This window comes from Mus musculus, chromosome 16 (genome assembly GCF_000001635.26).
Source record: "Mus musculus strain C57BL/6J chromosome 16, GRCm38.p6 C57BL/6J".
In the NCBI taxonomy this organism is placed as follows: domain Eukaryota; kingdom Metazoa; phylum Chordata; class Mammalia; order Rodentia; family Muridae; genus Mus; species Mus musculus.
Genome location: NC_000082.6, coordinates 15,886,285 through 15,903,791, shown reverse-complemented (window position 1 = coordinate 15,903,791; position 17,507 = coordinate 15,886,285). Strand labels below are relative to the sequence as shown.

The 17,507-nt window shown below is 46.0% G+C and overlaps 2 protein-coding genes across 9 annotated transcripts in view; one reads left to right on the top strand and one right to left on the bottom strand.

Annotated features, from left to right (window-relative positions):
- Spidr (scaffolding protein involved in DNA repair) overlaps positions 1-14,568 on the top strand; it is a 257,628-nt gene extending 243,060 nt beyond the window's left edge. For all 8 annotated transcript variants that reach the window (NM_001355731.1, NM_146068.4, XM_030249064.1 and 5 more), the window contains 5 exons: positions 737-883; positions 6,475-6,568; positions 8,152-8,266; positions 8,596-8,649; positions 14,007-14,568. In NM_001355731.1, coding sequence (NP_001342660.1) covers positions 737-883; positions 6,475-6,568; positions 8,152-8,266; positions 8,596-8,649; positions 14,007-14,162 — 566 coding nt within the window. In that variant the 3' untranslated portion in view covers positions 14,163-14,568. The remainder of the gene's footprint in view (positions 1-736; positions 884-6,474; positions 6,569-8,151; positions 8,267-8,595; positions 8,650-14,006) is intronic.
- Cebpd (CCAAT/enhancer binding protein (C/EBP), delta) lies at positions 14,247-16,506 on the bottom strand. Its single transcript, NM_007679.4, has one exon. It carries the CDS (start codon positions 16,465-16,467, stop codon positions 15,661-15,663), a length of 807 nt encoding a protein of 268 aa, NP_031705.3. The 5' UTR covers positions 16,468-16,506; the 3' UTR covers positions 14,247-15,660.
- Positions 16,507-17,507: the final 1,001 nt, after the last annotated feature.

Below are 17,507 nucleotides of genomic sequence, written 5' to 3'. Positions count from 1 at the left end.
ACATGTCCCATTTTATAAAACAAAAGCCAGAGAATATGGTATATGTTTACCCTGTAACAAAGACCTATAACCCAAAACATGGGATGCTGAGGTGGGAATATCATAAGTTAAAAAATAGCCTACATCGCCGGGCGTGGTGGCGCATGCCTTTAATCCTAGGACTTGGGAGGCAGAGGCAAGCGAATTTCTGAGTTTGAGGCCAGCCTGGTCTACAGACTGAGTTCCAGGACAGCCAGGGCTACACAGAGAAACCCTGTCTCGAAAAACCAAAAAACCAAAAAACAAACAAGCAAACAAAAAAATAGCCTACGTCACACTGAGATGCTGTTTCAAAATAAATTAGTGAAATAATAATAATAATAATAATAATAATAATAATAATAATAATAATAATAATACCTAGGCTTTAGATCAATCTATATCTTTTCTTGGGATCAAATACTTAAACTTCTTTTTTTCATTTTATGTAGGTATTACCTTGAATACCATAAACTTTACTTTTTTCAATTTTATCTGAATATTGTACCCTTGTTCTTTTTCAACTTAGTTCACTGGGGTCTTTAAGATGTATTTCCTTGGAGACACTTACATACTAGACATGTCTGACATTAGCAACAGACTAGCCCCTATCTATGCCTTTCTTCCTACAAAGCTTGCAGTGGCTTATGAAGGAGGCTGGCTGGAAAATGCATGCTTTTCTTAATTGTTTAAATAATCTGAAATGTCTCCGTGGCAGGTCAGATTGTTTGTATTGAACGGACAGTCATCCTACCCCAGAAACCTCTCTTGTGTGTACCTTCTGCTTCCTGTGACTTGCCCAGCCCAGTGACACTGGATGAACTGAGTGCCCTCACACCTGTCAACTCCATTTGCAGTGTGCAAGGTAGGTGGCCCTCTGATTGGAAGCAGAATTTCTAATGTCTTACATACCATGTTATTTTAAATATACTGCTAAGTTTCATTGTCGGTGTTCTAGATGTTGGATTTAGAGAGACAGAATAAGAAGATGGCCTTTTATTCTGGACTTGGAGTCTATATAAGGAACATTTAAATCAGGTACATGCACACTCAAACAGATCTCCAGTGAGGCAGAGTGAAATCGAGGAAGGCTCCATAAAGGCTGGATCCTTAGGCATCTGCAGTGGCTCAGCAAATGAAGGTGTTTGCCCCCAACAATGACCTGAGTTCAGTGTCCATCATGGGCACAGTGTAAAAAGAGGGCCAGTTCTCACAAGCTGTTCTCTGTCCTGTGCATGTGCGCAAGTGCATGCTTGTGTGTGTACACGCACTATCACGCATGTGTGTGTTTTCACACACCCACATACCAAAAATAAATAAATAATTATTTTTAAACACCTGAATGGCACATCAATGATTAGGGCCAAGAACAGGACCTATAAAGTTAGCCGACAGGAGAGAGCTGGCAAGCCAATGGAGAAGGGTGGGTAGGCTTGGATAGAAAAAGCTGGAGAGATAGCCAACTGTCAAGAGTATAGCCTGTTGTGCACAGAAGTAGGCAGCTTCGGTATTGACAGAGTCACAGAGATAACCATGTATACACAGAGAGAGCACCCTGTGGTGATAACATGGGGAGTGGTTGAAGAAACTAGCTTTGAAGACTTAGGGGTACAGTCTATATTCTACCCTGAAGGTAGAGAGGGGGCCAAGAGAAAATAATGCAGTGACAGAGAACTAAATACAGGGCAAGTGGAGAACCGGGTTTCCCTAGGAAGAACACTGGTGGGTTGGGTAATGTGTCAGGTCAAGAGGAGCATGCATAGAAAACAGGTGCAGCCACATGCAAGCTTCCACCTCAGGCCAGGAGGCACCCATGGCTTGTCTGCCCTAATGAAACTTAGAATATGAGGCGACTCTGAGGGCACGCCTGTGTCTTGCTTGAAACGGGCTATCTGCCTGTTGTGCTTCCCATTGTTATTTAGCATATATTAATTATACATTATAGTGGATTTCATTATGACAGTGTCATACATATACATAAAGCATTTTAATCCTATTCACCACTTACTGCCTTCTCTTCCTCCTTCATGCCCACTGATTCCCTTGTTTGGATGCTGTTTTGTTTAGAGGTAGTTAGTTATAGTTGGGGTTTTTTTTTTTTTTTGGTTTTTTTTTGTTTTGTTTTGTTTTGTTTTTTAAAATATTTTTTATTACATATTTTCCTCAATTACATTTCCAATGCTATCCCAAAAGTCCCCCATACCCTCCCCCCCACTTCCCTACCCACCCATTCCCATTTTTTTGGCCCTGGCGTTCCCCTGTACTGGGGCATATAAAGTTTGTGTGTCCAATGGGCCTCTCTTTTCAGTGATGGCCGACTAGGCCATCTTTTGATACATATGCAGCTAGAGTCCAGAGCTTTAATATTTATTTTATTTTTAATTATGTGTACTTGTATGTGACTATGGGGTCTGTGCACGAGTTGCTCTCAGGAGCCAGAGTGTTGGCCCCCCCTGCAGCTGGACCTAAAGACAGTTGTGAGCTGCCCAGCATGGGTGCTGGAAACTGCACTCAGGACCTCCCCAAGGACAGTACACACTCTGAACCATTGAACCATCTCTCCAGATCACTCAATTATATTTTTAATAAGCTTATAAAGTGCTGATTTTGGTGCTTTTGAAGCATGAAACAGATGTTTCAGCAGCCGCTTGTATATATTAATCCAGAGATGAAAATCGTATCAGTACTTCTTTAACTCTATGAAAATTATTTCATAATAAAAGTAATAATGTACATTGGAGCAGTTCTACTGTATACTTGTGCTGCTGTGCCCCTGCCACCACCACATACAGCCGTGGAGGGAATGAAGTGTTGTAGGCAGGGCATCTGTCTGGGGAGCTAGAGGTTCATACAGGTGCAGGCAGGCCTTCATGGGCAAGCTGCTCCTCTGCCAGCATATCATAGGATGTCCCAGTCCTTTCTTAGCTATCATTTCCAGTTTCTGTAAAGAAGGGTTTAAGGGACCAGGTCTGTGTTTTGTAGCCTTGAGTCTTCTGACAGTCAGGAGATGGAACCCAGGGTCTTGCTAATACTTACCGTGTACTGGACCATGAGCTACATCTCCAGCCCTCATGAGCTTCATTAAAACCTTTACATGCTTTATGGTTTACTTATTCAAAGTGTTTTAATATGCTCACAAAACTGTACAAGCATCACTATAACCTTGGAGCAAAACCAACAAACCGAACCGAACAGGCTTCCTCCCACACCTTTAACAAGTCATCTGTCTGCTTTCTGTTTCTATGAATTTGCCTGCTCTGGACTATTTGCCATTGTTGGTTTGAGACAGGATCTCTTGTAGCCCTTGAAGCCCTGACCCTCTGGCCTCTGCACTGGGTGTGGGTGGCAGTTGCAGGCATGCACCTCCATGCTCACTTTGTTTTGTTGTTGTCTGTCAGACATTCTCTTCAGTGTGTCTGTGTGAGTGCCTACACATTCTGTGTGTCCCGCATGCACGCCTGGGCCTGTGACGGTGAGAAGAGGGTGATGAGAGTCCTGGAACTGGAATTGTAGCAGTTGTGAGCCACCTGATACTGTTGCTGAGAACCAAGCCTAGGTCTTCTGCAAGATGAGCAAGTACTCATAACCAGACTCATCTCCCCAGCCATTAGTCGCTGCTTTTTTGAATGAAGTTTCCCACTGTGACCTAAGCTATCCTGTACCTCACTGTGTAATCCATGCTAGCCTTGAACTTGAAATCCTACTGGCTCAGCCTTCTGATTCCAAACCAGCATACTCAGCTGTAAACTTACTTTTATTCTTATCCTCATGTGCATGTGTGTGTGCATTTGTACATCATCATTGTGATGTGTGCATGCGCATGTAGGGTGTACACATGTGGAGATCAATTTTGTGAAGTCAAGCTCTCTCCTTTCGCCCTTGTGAGTGTCGCTGTAATGGTACTCAGGTCATCAGACTTGCAAGGCACTTAACTACATTGAGGCATCTCCCTGGCCTGACTTGTTTTTCAGATGATTAAGTGTGTTTTATGAGCCAGGATATGGTCTTTTGATGTGATTTTTTTCTCTCTGAACATAAGAATGTATTTTCCTGCTCTTGCATGAAAACATCAGATAATGTCAGTTCAGTCCTGTTGATCAGCAGAGCTGTCAGTGCAGCACCACTACCTTTCTTCTGCTGTATTTGTCACAGTCAACAGGCAGGACTGTTGGTTTGGAGATCATACTGGTGAATTTATTCTTCATACAAGTTCCATCTCTTTTTACATGTATTTTCTTAAATTTTGTTTTGTTTTTGGTCTTACTGACCTAGAACTCTCTAAGTAGACAATTCTAGCCTTGAGAGCTGCCTGTGTCTGCCCCTAGGTGCTGGGATTAGAGCACACCCCTTCCTAGGTGCTGGGGTTAGAGCACACCCCTTCCTGCATGCTGGGATTAGAGCACACCCCTTCCTGCATGCTGGGATTAGAGCACACCCCTTCCTGCATGCTGGGATTAGAGCACACCCCTTCCTGCATGCTGGGATTAGAGCACACCCCTTCCTGCATGCTGGGATTAGAGCACACCCCTTCCTGCATGCTGGGATTAGAGCACACCCCTTCCTAGGTGCTGGGATTAGAGCACACCCCTTCCTAGGTGCTGGGATTAGAGCACACCCCTTCCCGGGTGCTGGGATTAGAGCACACCCCTTCCTGGGTTCTGGGATTAGAGCACACCCCTTCCTGGGTGCTGGGATTAGAGCACACCCCTTCCCGGGTGCTGGGATTAGAGCACACCCCTTCCTGGGTTCTGGGATTAGAGCACACCCCTTCCTGGGTGCTGGGATTAGAGCACACCCCTTCCCGGGTGCTGGGATTAGAGCACACCCCTTCCTAGGTGCTGAGATTAGAGCACACCCCTTCCTGGGTGCTGGGATTAGAGCACACTCCTGGCTTGACATGTATTTTGATACATTGTTGAGTGCATACACATTAATGAAATGACCTTATTGTTTTTACTTAATAATTATTTCTAGTCCCAATAATTTTCAGTACTCTGAGGTTTGCCCTGTCTGAAATTAAAATTATGGCAGCATCCCCTCACAATTTAGCATTGTGGCTGCTTTGTTTTTAATTTGTATAGTAAGATCAGTCATATTAAGAATTACTGCTATAATTGATTGATACACATTTTTTAAGTGTATTGCTCTTGGATCCTTTTATTTATTTTTTCCACTCGTTTTTATGTGTGCTTTGTTTTATTTTGTTTTGTTTTTATTTGCATTGAGCGTTCAGTGTATTCTGATTTCCTTCAGTATTTCAATTTAAGACTTAAAATCTTACATGAACATGGTACTGTATGTCAAATTAAGCACAGAGTGAAATTCATCATAAAAATTAAAGTAAAATATTTTAGAAGTGAACTAGTGGTTGCCCTGGAGTTTCTGGTATATACTTAACAAAACTCACGTCAGCTCTCAGGTGGCACTGTGGTCCTGTTTCCTGTGAGAATATTACTAGCCAAGCATGGTGGTTCATGCTTAGAGTCTGCATTTGAGAGGCAGACATTAAAATTGCCCTAATAGAGAGCAACCTGGTCCACATTAGCTAGTTGCAAGCTTGTGAGCACACCCAGTTACATCACTACTATTTGCTTGTGAGCACACTCAGTTATATCACTACTATTTGCTTGTGAGCACACCCAGTTACTTCACTACTGTTTCTTTAACCTGCTCTTAAGGTGTAAGTATTGAATACATGATTGTTATTGTCATTTCTTTAAAAAACTATTAAATCAACAGTAGCTTATTTGGCAGTTTAGACTTTCACTGATGATATTTTTCCTACAGACCTACATTTCTGACATGTTCCTTCCATCTCAACATTCTCTACTGGCATTCACAAGTGGGTTTCCTCTGTTTCCTGTTCTATTATTACCCACCTTACTCACTTGAGACAGGGTGTTTACTGAACCTGAAGCCAAGAAGCCCAAGTGGCCCTCCTGTCTCTGTCGCTGTAGGTCACATGCATCCATGCCTGCCTTTTTTTAATGAGTGCTAGAGATTTGCTATTACTTTCTCCTGTTTGCACAATGAACACTTTTACCCTCCGAGCCATCTCTCCAGCCCTCTAACTACATGTACTAATTTATTTGTTTGTTTGTTTGTTTGTTTGGTTGGTTGGTTGGTTGGTTGTTTTTTGAGACAAGGTTTGTATAGCCCTGACTATTCTGCAACTCATTCTGTAGACTAGGATGGCTTTGAACTCAAGAACTCAAAGATCTGCCTGTTTCTGCCTCCCAAGTGCTGGGATTAAATCAGTGTGCTACCATACCCAGCTATATATTCCTAATGACAATAACGAAGTAAACCAGAAAAAAATGATATTTAATAAAAGGAATTAACCAACAGTATATCTACTTATCTCTTCCTATGAAAGAAATAGCACAAAGACAGGCAGTTTCAGAGGCCACGATACTGGTCAGTGATGAATTTGGCCTTTCTTCCTACTGGGCTTAGGTACTGTGGTTGATGTAGATGAGAGCACTGCTTTCTCGTGGCCTGTGTGTGACCGGTGTGGCAATGGGAGACTGGAACAGAAGCCAGAAGATGGGTAAGGATGCCTGAAACCCCTGGGGCCCTAAGGACACGGCAGTAACCCAGCGCCAGGTCCTACAATCTTGTACCCTATATGTGGGCTCCCCAAACCCGGAAGGGAACCCACTCTGCTGAGCTGCAGCATAGAGGCTGTGATGCTGCTTTGTGGGTTCTCCTAATGGCCGTAAAATGTAGAATTGTGATTTGTCCTTAGTGCCTTCATTATTAGAAGAAAAAAACTGAATAGGTAAGACAAGCTGCATGGCATATCCTAGGACTTTCCCAGGGGACAGAGCAGTGGCATGGCATGTTCTAGGAGTCCTGCAGACTTTCCCAGCGGACAGTGAGCAGCTTTCAGTAGACACCCCTTTCTGTCCACTTATGTTACCCTCCTGGGCTAAGATCAAGGCTAAATAGTTGTCTTCATTATAGCTTCTTTGCTTCTGTAATGAGACACAGTGACCAAAACCAAGTTGGGGAGAAAAGGGTTTATTTGGCTTATACATAACACTCCATCATTGGAGGAAGTCAGGACAGGAACTCAAGCAGGACAAGAATGTGGAGGCAAGAACTGATGCAGTGACCATGGAGGGGTGCTGCTTACTGGCTTACCCTCCATGGTTTGCTCAGCTTGCCTTTTTATAGAACCCAGAGCAGGGATGGTACCATTATCAATGGACTTGGCCCTTTCTCATCAATCACTAATGAAGAAAATGCCTTACTGCCTACAGCTGGATCTTAGGAGGCATTCTCCTTGATTGAGGCTCTAACCTTTCAGATGACTCTGGTTTTTATCAAGTTGTCCTAAAATTCTCCAGCAGAGTGTTGGTGCCATTTGTTTCACTGGAGTGACTCTCTGCCTCCCAGTGGACGTTGTCATATGACAGACCAAAATGTGTCATCATTACTTGTTTGTTTCTTAGAATCAAAGAACAAGGACTGGAGAGATGGCTCAGCAGTTACAAGAACTGGCTACTCTTCCAGAGAACCCACTTGGCAGCTCACAAGTTGTCTATGACTTTACTTCCAAGGGATCCAATGCCCTTTTCTGGTTTCTTCAAGTACCAGGAGTGTACATGATGGACAGAATTCATACAGACAAAATATCCATATACGTAAATATAAGTTTTTTAAAAGAAGCAAAAAGTCAATATCTTCCTGATGCCTAGGGTTATTGTCCTTGTGAGTACACAAGTGATTTCTGGACTATGTCAAAGAAGCAAGGGAACATGGGTGTATGTGAAAGCAGTGTGGGAGTGAGGACACCAGGGCTGATGAGCAAGCCTGACCTGCCAGCAGGGTGGGAAATTCACTCCCCTGACCTCCTTGAAGATTTGGCCTTCACTTCCTGGGAGGCTACCTTCCCCCATATTCCTCATGAATAATGCCTCTGTGTACCCAAGGCCCGCCCTCAGCAGCCTCCAACTGCTAAGCCATCAGAAGAATCCCAGTTCCTGGCTGCTTTTGACTGATTCCAACAATCTAATTCTGACAGCAAAATTTCTCTCACTGAATGTTTAGAGAACACTCTTTGCTGTAGAACTCTTCTGATACCTATCTCCCTGGTTGCTTATATCCCTATGTGCCTTCTCACAACAGAGGCACCTTCTCCTGTGGGGACTGTTCCCAACTGGTCCTGTCACCTCTTCAAGAGAGGCACCTGCATGTCTTTCTGGACTGTCCCACGAGACCTGAGAGTACTGTGAAGGTCAAGGTAGGAAAAGGAGCCTGGAGCTCATGTTTGTGGTCAGGAAAGATGAGGCTGCAGTGGGGCTACTGGTGTGCTTGTTCTTTTGTTCACCTGTGGCAAAGTGTGTGAGCCAGTTAGATGTGGAAAGAGCTCCTTGGTTCTTGGGAGAAGCAGGGGGTCGCCTACCCCAGTTTGTCTATACAGTGTCCTGCTTAACTTAAGCCTCCAAGACTTGTTCTCTACAGAGGAGGCCGACAGCTTAGATTCAGTGTTCGTCTTCAGATAGGAATACCTTAGGTGAGTACTTGTCATTTAGTGGAATATCACTGAGCCCTTCTTTCCTGTTGCTGCAGCTATTGGAGAGCAGTATTTCTTTACTTCTGATGTCTGCTGCCTCTGAGGATGGGGTGAGTACAGGGCCCAGCCTGAGTGTGCCCTTTGTTCTTGAATCTGTGTGAGGTTGTCCCTGAAGGAAGACCCCATTGCTGTATCTGTTCATTAAAACAGATCCTATCATAACACCACAAGTCACTTATGTGTTAAAACATATCCACTTTGACACTGCCACTCACCCATGTACAACAGCAGGGCCAGAGACGTTCCTCTCTGGAAATTAAAGATGCTGAAAATCTTCCTTCTTGGCTTCTGATATAGTCATACAGCCCGGTGGCCAGAGTCCTTTCTCATGCTTCCCAGTCACAAAACAAAATTGCTAAAGACATACTTTTTATTACATTTATTTATTTGTTTATTTGTATATTTATTAATGAGTGTGTGTGTGTGTGTGTGTGTGTGTGTGTGTGTGTGTGTGTGTGTATCAGTATGTACATGCCATAATACACAAGTAGATGTTTGAGAACAACTTGTAGGAATCAGGTCTCTCTTGCCCTGTGGGTCCCAGAGGTTGATTGGACTCAGGTCATCAGGCCTGATGACCAGCAAGCACCTGTACACGCCAAGCCATCTTACTGGCCCTGTGGCACACTTTTTAGTTTTTACTGAGGGTCTGGACTCTGAATGCCTGAATTATTATTGTTATTTCTCAGAGCTTTGGTCTTACATACCTTGAAAATTACTATAGCAAAACTTAGTAAACTGTGGCATGTGTCTCCAAGAAAAGAATTCTGAAAGTTGATCCTTAGAGCAGTACTTCTGTCCTTTGAAATGGCACTTACCTGGTAAAAGTCACTTAAGGACACTGCAGGGGGCTGGGTGTGTAGCTCAGTGGATGGAGCACCTGACTAACATGCACCAGGCCTCAGACCAAAAGTTCAAGATCACTCTTAACTACATAGCTGGTTTGAAGCTAGCAGCCCTTGGCTACATGAGACGCTGTCTGTAAATAAATGCACTGTAGGTAGCTCATGGAATCAATAACCCCAAACTAATGCTAAGGCTGTCAGAGATGAAGCTGGAAACTGCATAAATAAGCTGTAAGGGTTATTGGTCTGAGCTGTGGTTCTCAGCCCTGACTTCACACGGTGCCACAGTTTCTGTCCCCCTGGTACAAAGCACACCAGCTTTAAAGCTCTTTGGTGGCCTTGACCTCTGACCTGGCACTTTCACCTGAGCTGTGGCTGACACTATCACTGTTTCTGAATAGAAGAGTCATGCTTTGACACCAAGTTAGAAGACACAGAAGTTGGTACTTTCTTATTATGTAAAAGCCTTTAGTTACCATGGCCTAAGAACCAAGCCCATTGCATTGCTGACACATGGTCCTCACTGTCGCCATCTCCATGAGGGACTCAACACAAAGGCATCTCACCAAGGTAGCTTTATCTCTGCCGAAAGGAACAGTTGGTAGTTGGAATCAGGGAATTAAAGAACTCACAGTATTTAAAGGCAGGCAGGGAGCAGTGTCTGTTGGCTGACATAAGCTAAGAGAACGGGTGACGTTGGACCAGACACTGGTGAGCCAGAGCTTTTCAGTGTGACATATGTGCTCAGGTGGATGCTTTAAAAAGGTGGATGGGGGTAGGGGGGTGGGGAGGGGGCTGGAGATGGGTAAGAGCACCGAATGCTCTTTCAAAGGCTCTGAGTTCAATTCCCAGCAACCACATGGTGGCTCACAACCATCTGTAATGGGATCTGATGCCCTCTTCTGTTGTGTTTGAAGAGAGCAATGGTGTACTTATTTATATACATAAAATAAATAAATCTTTAAAAAAGAAAAAAAAAAAAGGTGGGTCGGGTTTTCTACGAACACATACTCTGTGGAGACAGTTGGGGGAAAGCATGGGGAGTCCTGCTTGGATGAATAACAAAATGAACCCAACCTCCCTACATAAGCAAACTTAAGACTCACAGCCATCAACAGCCACACTCTGATCCATGTGCATAGAGGCTGGTATCTGCCTTCTGACTCAGTGGCCACCACAGCACTGATGGGGCCTCTGTAGATAATGTCTCTATGGGGACCTGGACACCAGGAACACTGGCAGAAATCCTCCCTCCTTTCATTCCTGTTGGCTGAGGTATCTTGTTTCTGCAACACACTTAACTTCTTCAACCAGAATGCTCTGGTTACTGAAAACCTGTTGATCGAGCTTTAAAAAGGCATGTGAGCATGTATTCCTATGTGTAGAAGTACAGGTGTGCATGTACCCGTATATGAGCCTCCTTGGACACTGGCTGTACTGTGTGTGTGTGTGTGTGTGTGTGTGTGTATGTATGCATGTGTGTGTCTTTGTGCAGGAGTGCATGCACTTCTATATGAGGAATCTACTTGGACACTGGCTGTACATACATATACATTTACCTTACATACATGTGCACAGATATTAAGTAAAATGACAAAGGGAGGTCATAGCTGTTGGTGTCACCTTTGTAGGTGCTCTAGTTTCCTAGTCCACACTAGTGGGACAAAGGAGCCATCCAAGCTTGGAGCACAGTTTAGCAAGCTCTCTACACTGCCCTTACCTCTGTTAACAGTAACTACAAGCAGGACTTTCCCTCTGACCTGGGGTGGAGCCTAACAGAAGATAGCAGTCAAAGGCCTATGTGCAGACACAGCAGCAAGTCACACACTCTGGATCTGTGGGTCTTCTGGGTGAGAATTCACATCCACAAAATCCAGAGAATCAAATTAGGGGTCTCCATAAAAACCATACTCCATTCCTGGAGCAAATATGCTGTTTCTGGTTGAGATAACTTGGTATTAAAATGTATGTGTTTACTTTGGCCACACTGTGAATGTAAAAGCAATGGGATTAACTGTTGTTCTTGCTGTTTCTTACTGGTTACATTACAGTGATGTAGGGTTGAAATCTGTTCCTTCAACTTTCAGAAAAGGCACACATATATTGTATCAAAAAAAAAAAAAAAGAAAAGAAAAGAAAAAAGAAAAAAAGGCCAGGCATGGTGGCACACGCCTTTAATCCCAGCACTTGGGAGGCAGAAGCAGGCTGATTTCTGATTTTGAGGCCAGCCTGGTCTACAGAGTGAGTTCCAGGACAGCCAGGGCTATACAGAGAAACCCTATCTCGAAAAAACCAAAATAATAATAATAATAAATAAAAAAAAATAGACATGGGGTAGCTCAGCAGAATAGTCATTGCCTGGCATGCAGAAAAATTTGGGTTTTACCCCATCACTCAGTTTTTCTCAACAAGACATGAGATTAAATAAATACTTAAAATCAGACAGTCACATTTTCATATATGTAGATACCTATTCATATGGACAGTGCATGGATTGCTGGTATTGATGTTTTAAATTCACCATGTTGATTTTTTTATTTGTTTGTTTTTGTTTTTTGGGGTTTTTTTTGTTTTTGGTTTTTTGAGACAGGGTTTCTCTGTGTAGCCCTGGCTGTCCTGGAACTCACTCTGTAGACCAGGCTGGCCTCGAACTCAGAAATCCGCCTGCCTCTGCCGCCTGAGTGCTGGGATTAAAGGCGTGCGCCACCATGCCTGGCCACATGTTGATTTATGAGTATAAAACATCCATATGATTTATGAGTATAAAACATGGGTTTAAGGTCCACTCCTAGGTGATAGAGCTAAACCTAACATTTTACAATGAAAGGATTTTTCACAGATGTTTATGAAATCCCAATTACATACTTTTAAGCTGGGTGTGGTATCTCACACCTATAACCCCAGCACCTGAGGGGTAAGGCAGGAGAATCAGGAACTCAAGGTTGTCCTCAGCTATATAGCAAGCTTTAGGTTAGCCTGAGCTACATCCCATGGGAGCTTGACTCAAAAGAAACGAAAAAAATCCATCCTCTTTCCAGAGAAGACCATGGGGATGCTGGGATCATCGCTTTCGTGCTTACACAGCATTGGTTAAGGAAAATAGTAAGAGGCACTGAAGTTCTTAGCTGTCCCTCCTCTGTCGTTCTCCTGCCAATTCTCCTAATGATGACCTGGTCCTAGCACTCTCTCCAGATCTCACTGTCAAGCAAACTGTGAGCTTGCCATTCACACAGTGAACCTGCAGAGAAGCACCTGCGAAGTATCCAGTCTTCCTCTCTGGACCAGCAGTTCTCATTTTTCCATGAGGCTATTGAACCACAGTGTAGACCTTGTTTATTTGCAAAGTATTAAGTAAGCTACGTTGGAAAATCGAGTCAGTATATGTCATGCTCACATCCCAACTGATCCTGACGATGACTCTGCAAAACAAAGCACCCAGCACACTCCACACAGGCATTCTCTATACAGTCCACTCTGGGCTTCATTGGCATGGTTCATCTCTGCCCCACTGGGCATCAACTGGTACCCTCAAGACAAGGCTGTAGCCACAGAAGCCTGCCCAGCCAGGGCTGTTGGCCCAACTTCCTCACAGGCCCTGACTGGGCTGGCCAACTTTCCTAACTGAGCTTAAGACATCTCTATGTCCCTTCCACTGCACTATGTCCCAGACCTAAATTTGAGAACATAGTCGGTACGTCTAGCCCAGACCTGGGATCAAACTCTGGTCACGGGTAGATACCCTAGGAACCCAAAGCTGTGCTAGCTACATTCTCTGCCCTCTCCAGCTGTCCAGCTCCTTGGCCGTAGCTGACCTGAGTTCCTTGTCAGCTGCCCCGTCCAGAGGACAGGCTATAGTGCCCATTGCAGTCCTCTCTAGGCTGGCCATCACTTCTGCAGTCTCCTCAAATTTGCATTTTTATTTTTAGCCCTACACTCACTGAAAATACTCTGCAGTTAGATCCATAAAAGCCTAGCCAGGGCACAGCCACACCAGGGACAGATGCTGCTGCCCAGTACCTGTGTCTGTGTCTGGAGGTGAAAATCTCCCAAGATTAACTATGTGGATAAAACCTCCAGTCACATTACTAGAGCACAAACAGAAATGTTTACCCCAATGTAACTCAAGAAGAAATGGAATCTAATTGAAGAGGGAAGTCTGGGGCAAGCACCAGGAAATCCTTTGGCCACAAGTGTTGCTAGATTGGGGAAGTGTCCCCAAAGGAAGTGGGAGACATATGCAAGCCAAAAGCCCAGCCCCCATGGAAGAGCAGTACTTCCTCTGCATATTGTCTTCCAAATCCTGTCCTAGGCCAGTTTATCCAGGCAGCCACTAAAAACTGCCAGACTCAATTATCATAATAAAGTAGTTTATTTTGCTCTGATAAAGGGGATTTTTATAATCCACATACCCCAACTCCCACCCCAAAGCCTTTTCCGTTGGAAGGAAGGCTGCAGCTTATGAAAGGAAGGACCTTTGTCCTGGCTGTGGCATCGTTGTTGGGAACAAAATGTCCAGGAACCCAGGGCTGTTTGCTTTAACCAGAATGCTTCTATCACTGCAGAGTTATGAAGTGGAGAGCGTCCTTGGGAAGGAGATGGGACCTTTACTCTGCTTTGTCCAGTCCATCACTACACAGCAGAGCAGCTGTGTCGTCACCCTGGAAGAGATTGAGCTGCTGAGTACAGAGGGAGCCACTGCTGCTCAGCCTCCTCCCTGACATCTGTGCGCTTGGCAAGGGGCTGTGTGTTAACTCAGTGTTTCTGTTTTTAAATTTAGTGGGTTTCTTTTCTTTCTTTTTTCTGGTAAAGAGATTAATAGGATAGTTTTAAATTAAAAATCAAGATACCTCTAATACACATTTTTTTAAACTTTACCTTCCTACAAGTTTGATAACATGTTTCTTTGAGTGTTTCTCATGTCTTCTGTGTCTTCATTTTGCAGCTACTTGGGCTTAGGAAATGTGCTTTGTTGTAGCTTTAAAGTAGTTACAATTTATCAATATTATATATGTTTTTTCTTTGCAGTATCTAATATTCTCTGCTAGATTGTTCTGTAAAGCTTCAGCCAGTATCTCATATTGAAATATTACTGTTCTGTTACAATAAATAAATGTCCAACCTAAACACTTTGTGGTTTTAGTGTTCTGGGAGCTGCCAGAGGTGGCACTGTCACCCATACAATGTTGGGTGTGAGGAGAGCTGTATAAAAGAGAAATTTCTGTACCTTACTCCACTGCCCACCTGTCAGAGACCCTGAAGAACTGCAGAGGGCAAAGATCACAGACTCACAGCAGTCCACAAGCCTGCACTTTGGGCAGGGATTTGAATTACAAACAAAGCTATGTATTTAGACCCTGGAGGGTTTGTGTTTTCTGTACAACAGGCCGTGCAGATCAGGGAAGGGGTTGGAACAACCAGTATCTTAGTAGAAAGGCACATAGCTTTGGGGGGGGGGGGGGTTAAGCCCGCAAACATTACAATTACTGGCTTTTGGGGCTGCCCTTTTTATATACTAGGATATTAATTTGTACTGGTACACATTTTTAAATCTACACGTTGTCCCTAGATTGAGGAAAGTAGAGGCAACGAGGAATCAAGTTTCAGACTCCCAGCTCTCTTCCACCCCCTCACCCTTCGGCAACCACCTAAAAGTTAGGCCAACTGTTCTCCGCCCCAGGTCAGCCTACTCTGGGATCACACACATGAATTAGTCATGCTTTCCCGTGTTCCTTCCGCGGGCAATAGAGACCGCGAGGAAACGCGTCCATCTCCTTACCCCGTGTGGGCAACGCACCTGGTCGGGTGGCTCCCAGGTGCTTGCTTTTCCCTGGTGAAGTCTCAGTATGTTGTGTGCGGGAGAGAATGAACATAGGAAGCTGCAGCGATTTAAATGCTTCTTTATTCTTACAAATACTGTAAAAATGAATATAAAAAGCATGCGCAGTCTCTTCCTCTTATCTACAAAAGTCTGTCGGAAATGTCTTTTCTACAAATGTACCTTAGCTGCAATGGTAATAAGACGTAGAAAATGCTACCATTATAAAAAATAATTTAAGGGGAAAGATTAATATAGCTTCTCTCGCAGTCCAGTGCCCAAGCTGCAGCTTCCTGTCGCTCGCAGGTCCCAAAGAAACTAGCGATTCGGGCGGCGTCTGCTCCCCGCTGTCGGGGTCTGAGGTATAGGTCGTTCAGAGTCTCAAAGGCCCACGCCGCGCGTTACCGGCAGTCGGCGCCGGTGGGCGGCAGGAAAGGCGGGCTGGGCAGTTTTTTGAAGAACTGCCGGAGGCCAGCCAGGTCCCGGGTGAGCTGCTCCACGCGCTGATGCAGCTTCTCGTTCTCGGCCGACAACTCCACCAGCTTCTGCTGCATCTCCTGGTTGCGGCGCTTGGCCTTGTCGCGGCTCTTGCGCACAGCGATGTTGTTGCGCTCGCGCCGCTGCCGGTACTCCGGGCTGCCGCGGTCCGGACCCCTCTTGCCCGCGCCCTTTTCTCGGACTGTGCCGGGCGCGAGGCTCGGCCCCGGGCTGCCTCGAGGAGGCTCCGGCGAAGTGGGTGGAGTGGGCTGAGCCGCGGCCGCCAAGCTCACCACTGTCTGCGCGCACACCGCCACTTGCGCCGGCAGCAGGGAGCCCGGCGCGTCGCCGTCGCCCCAGTCGGGTTCGCGCTTGAGCGGCCCCCTAGCGACAGACCCCACACCCGGGGGTCGCGTAGGGCCGCCCTGCAGCAGCTCCAGGCCGCCCGCGCCGGCCGCTTTGTGGTTGCTGTTGAAGAGGTCGGCGAAGAGTTCGTCGTGGCACAGCTCTAGGGTGGGCACGGCGGCCATGGAGTCAATGTAGGCGCTGAAGTCGATGGCGCTCTCGTCGTCGTACATGGCAGGAGTCGTGGAGCCCAGCTCCCCCAGATCCCCTGGCTCGGGCCCTCGGCCGGGCTTGTCCACCCTGCCTGGCTCGTAGAAGGCCGCGGGTTCTGTGGGCCAGGGTGTGCCGCGCACCGGGCTGTCCAGGCTGAAAAGCGCGGCGCTCATGGCGGCGTCGGCCGGACCTGGCGTCCAAGTTGGGCTGTCACCTCGCCGGGCCGGACCGCCGCCTTTTCTAGCCCCAGCTGACGCGCACGCCCCGCCCCGGCCCCAGTGGGTCGGAGACCGGAGCGGGGAGGGACTGGGGTGCTGCTGGGAACGACCCGCCCTCTGCCCGCACTCCTTGCCTTCCCTCCTTCCTGTTTGTGCGGTTTGGACCTACTTAGCCGTCCAAGCCTGGAGCGAAATGAAAATCTGGATTTGGCCCCGACACGCGCAAAGCAGGACGCCTTCAGACATAGCAAAGGCGGAACAGGGATCAAGGCTCCGCAGCTCGAGTCCTGGCACCTCCGCCACGAGACCAGAACTAGTGAACCGTGGTTCGCGGACCCGGGCCTCAGCCTCCGGCGGTCCAGAGTGAGCGCAGCCAGTGGGAGCCTCCTGAAATTCGAACCCTCTCCAGCTACACCTCTCGGAGTGCCCAGGCCCAGCTGCCGTCGAGGTTAGGTTCAGCAACAGAGCCTGATAGACGGACAGATCAACCGGGCTCCCCGCTGACCACAAAGCCAACGGAAGAGTGATGGCCACCCTAACCGCGGTGCGTTTCTCCGCACCTGACAGCGGATCTTGGGTGCTCTGGCATTTCTTCTTGGTTATTAAAGCTGTGCCACCTGGTGGTAGCATAGCATCTTGCTGTTTCTTTTTCTTGCAAATTGTACCCAAAAGGGATATTATTCTGAAATTGTGGCTTGCTGAGAGAAAGCTAAGATTTACATCAGTACTCACAAAGAGGTGTTAAGTTGCCAGCTCTTCAAAATTCGTGAAAAGATGAAGAGAAATTTCAACCCCAGCTACTCAAACCTGATAGGCTAGGTGGGTAGTTGAACCCCAGGAGTTCAAGTGCCTGATGGCCTGTCTCAAGCAAAAGTCAAGAAAATCATCTGTCCAAATTCAGATGTGTCCCTCATATCCCTCCCCTAATTCATTCCGATTCACCAGGTGTTCTGACAACAAACATCAGCTGATTTACACAGAGCAGCCTAGCTCCT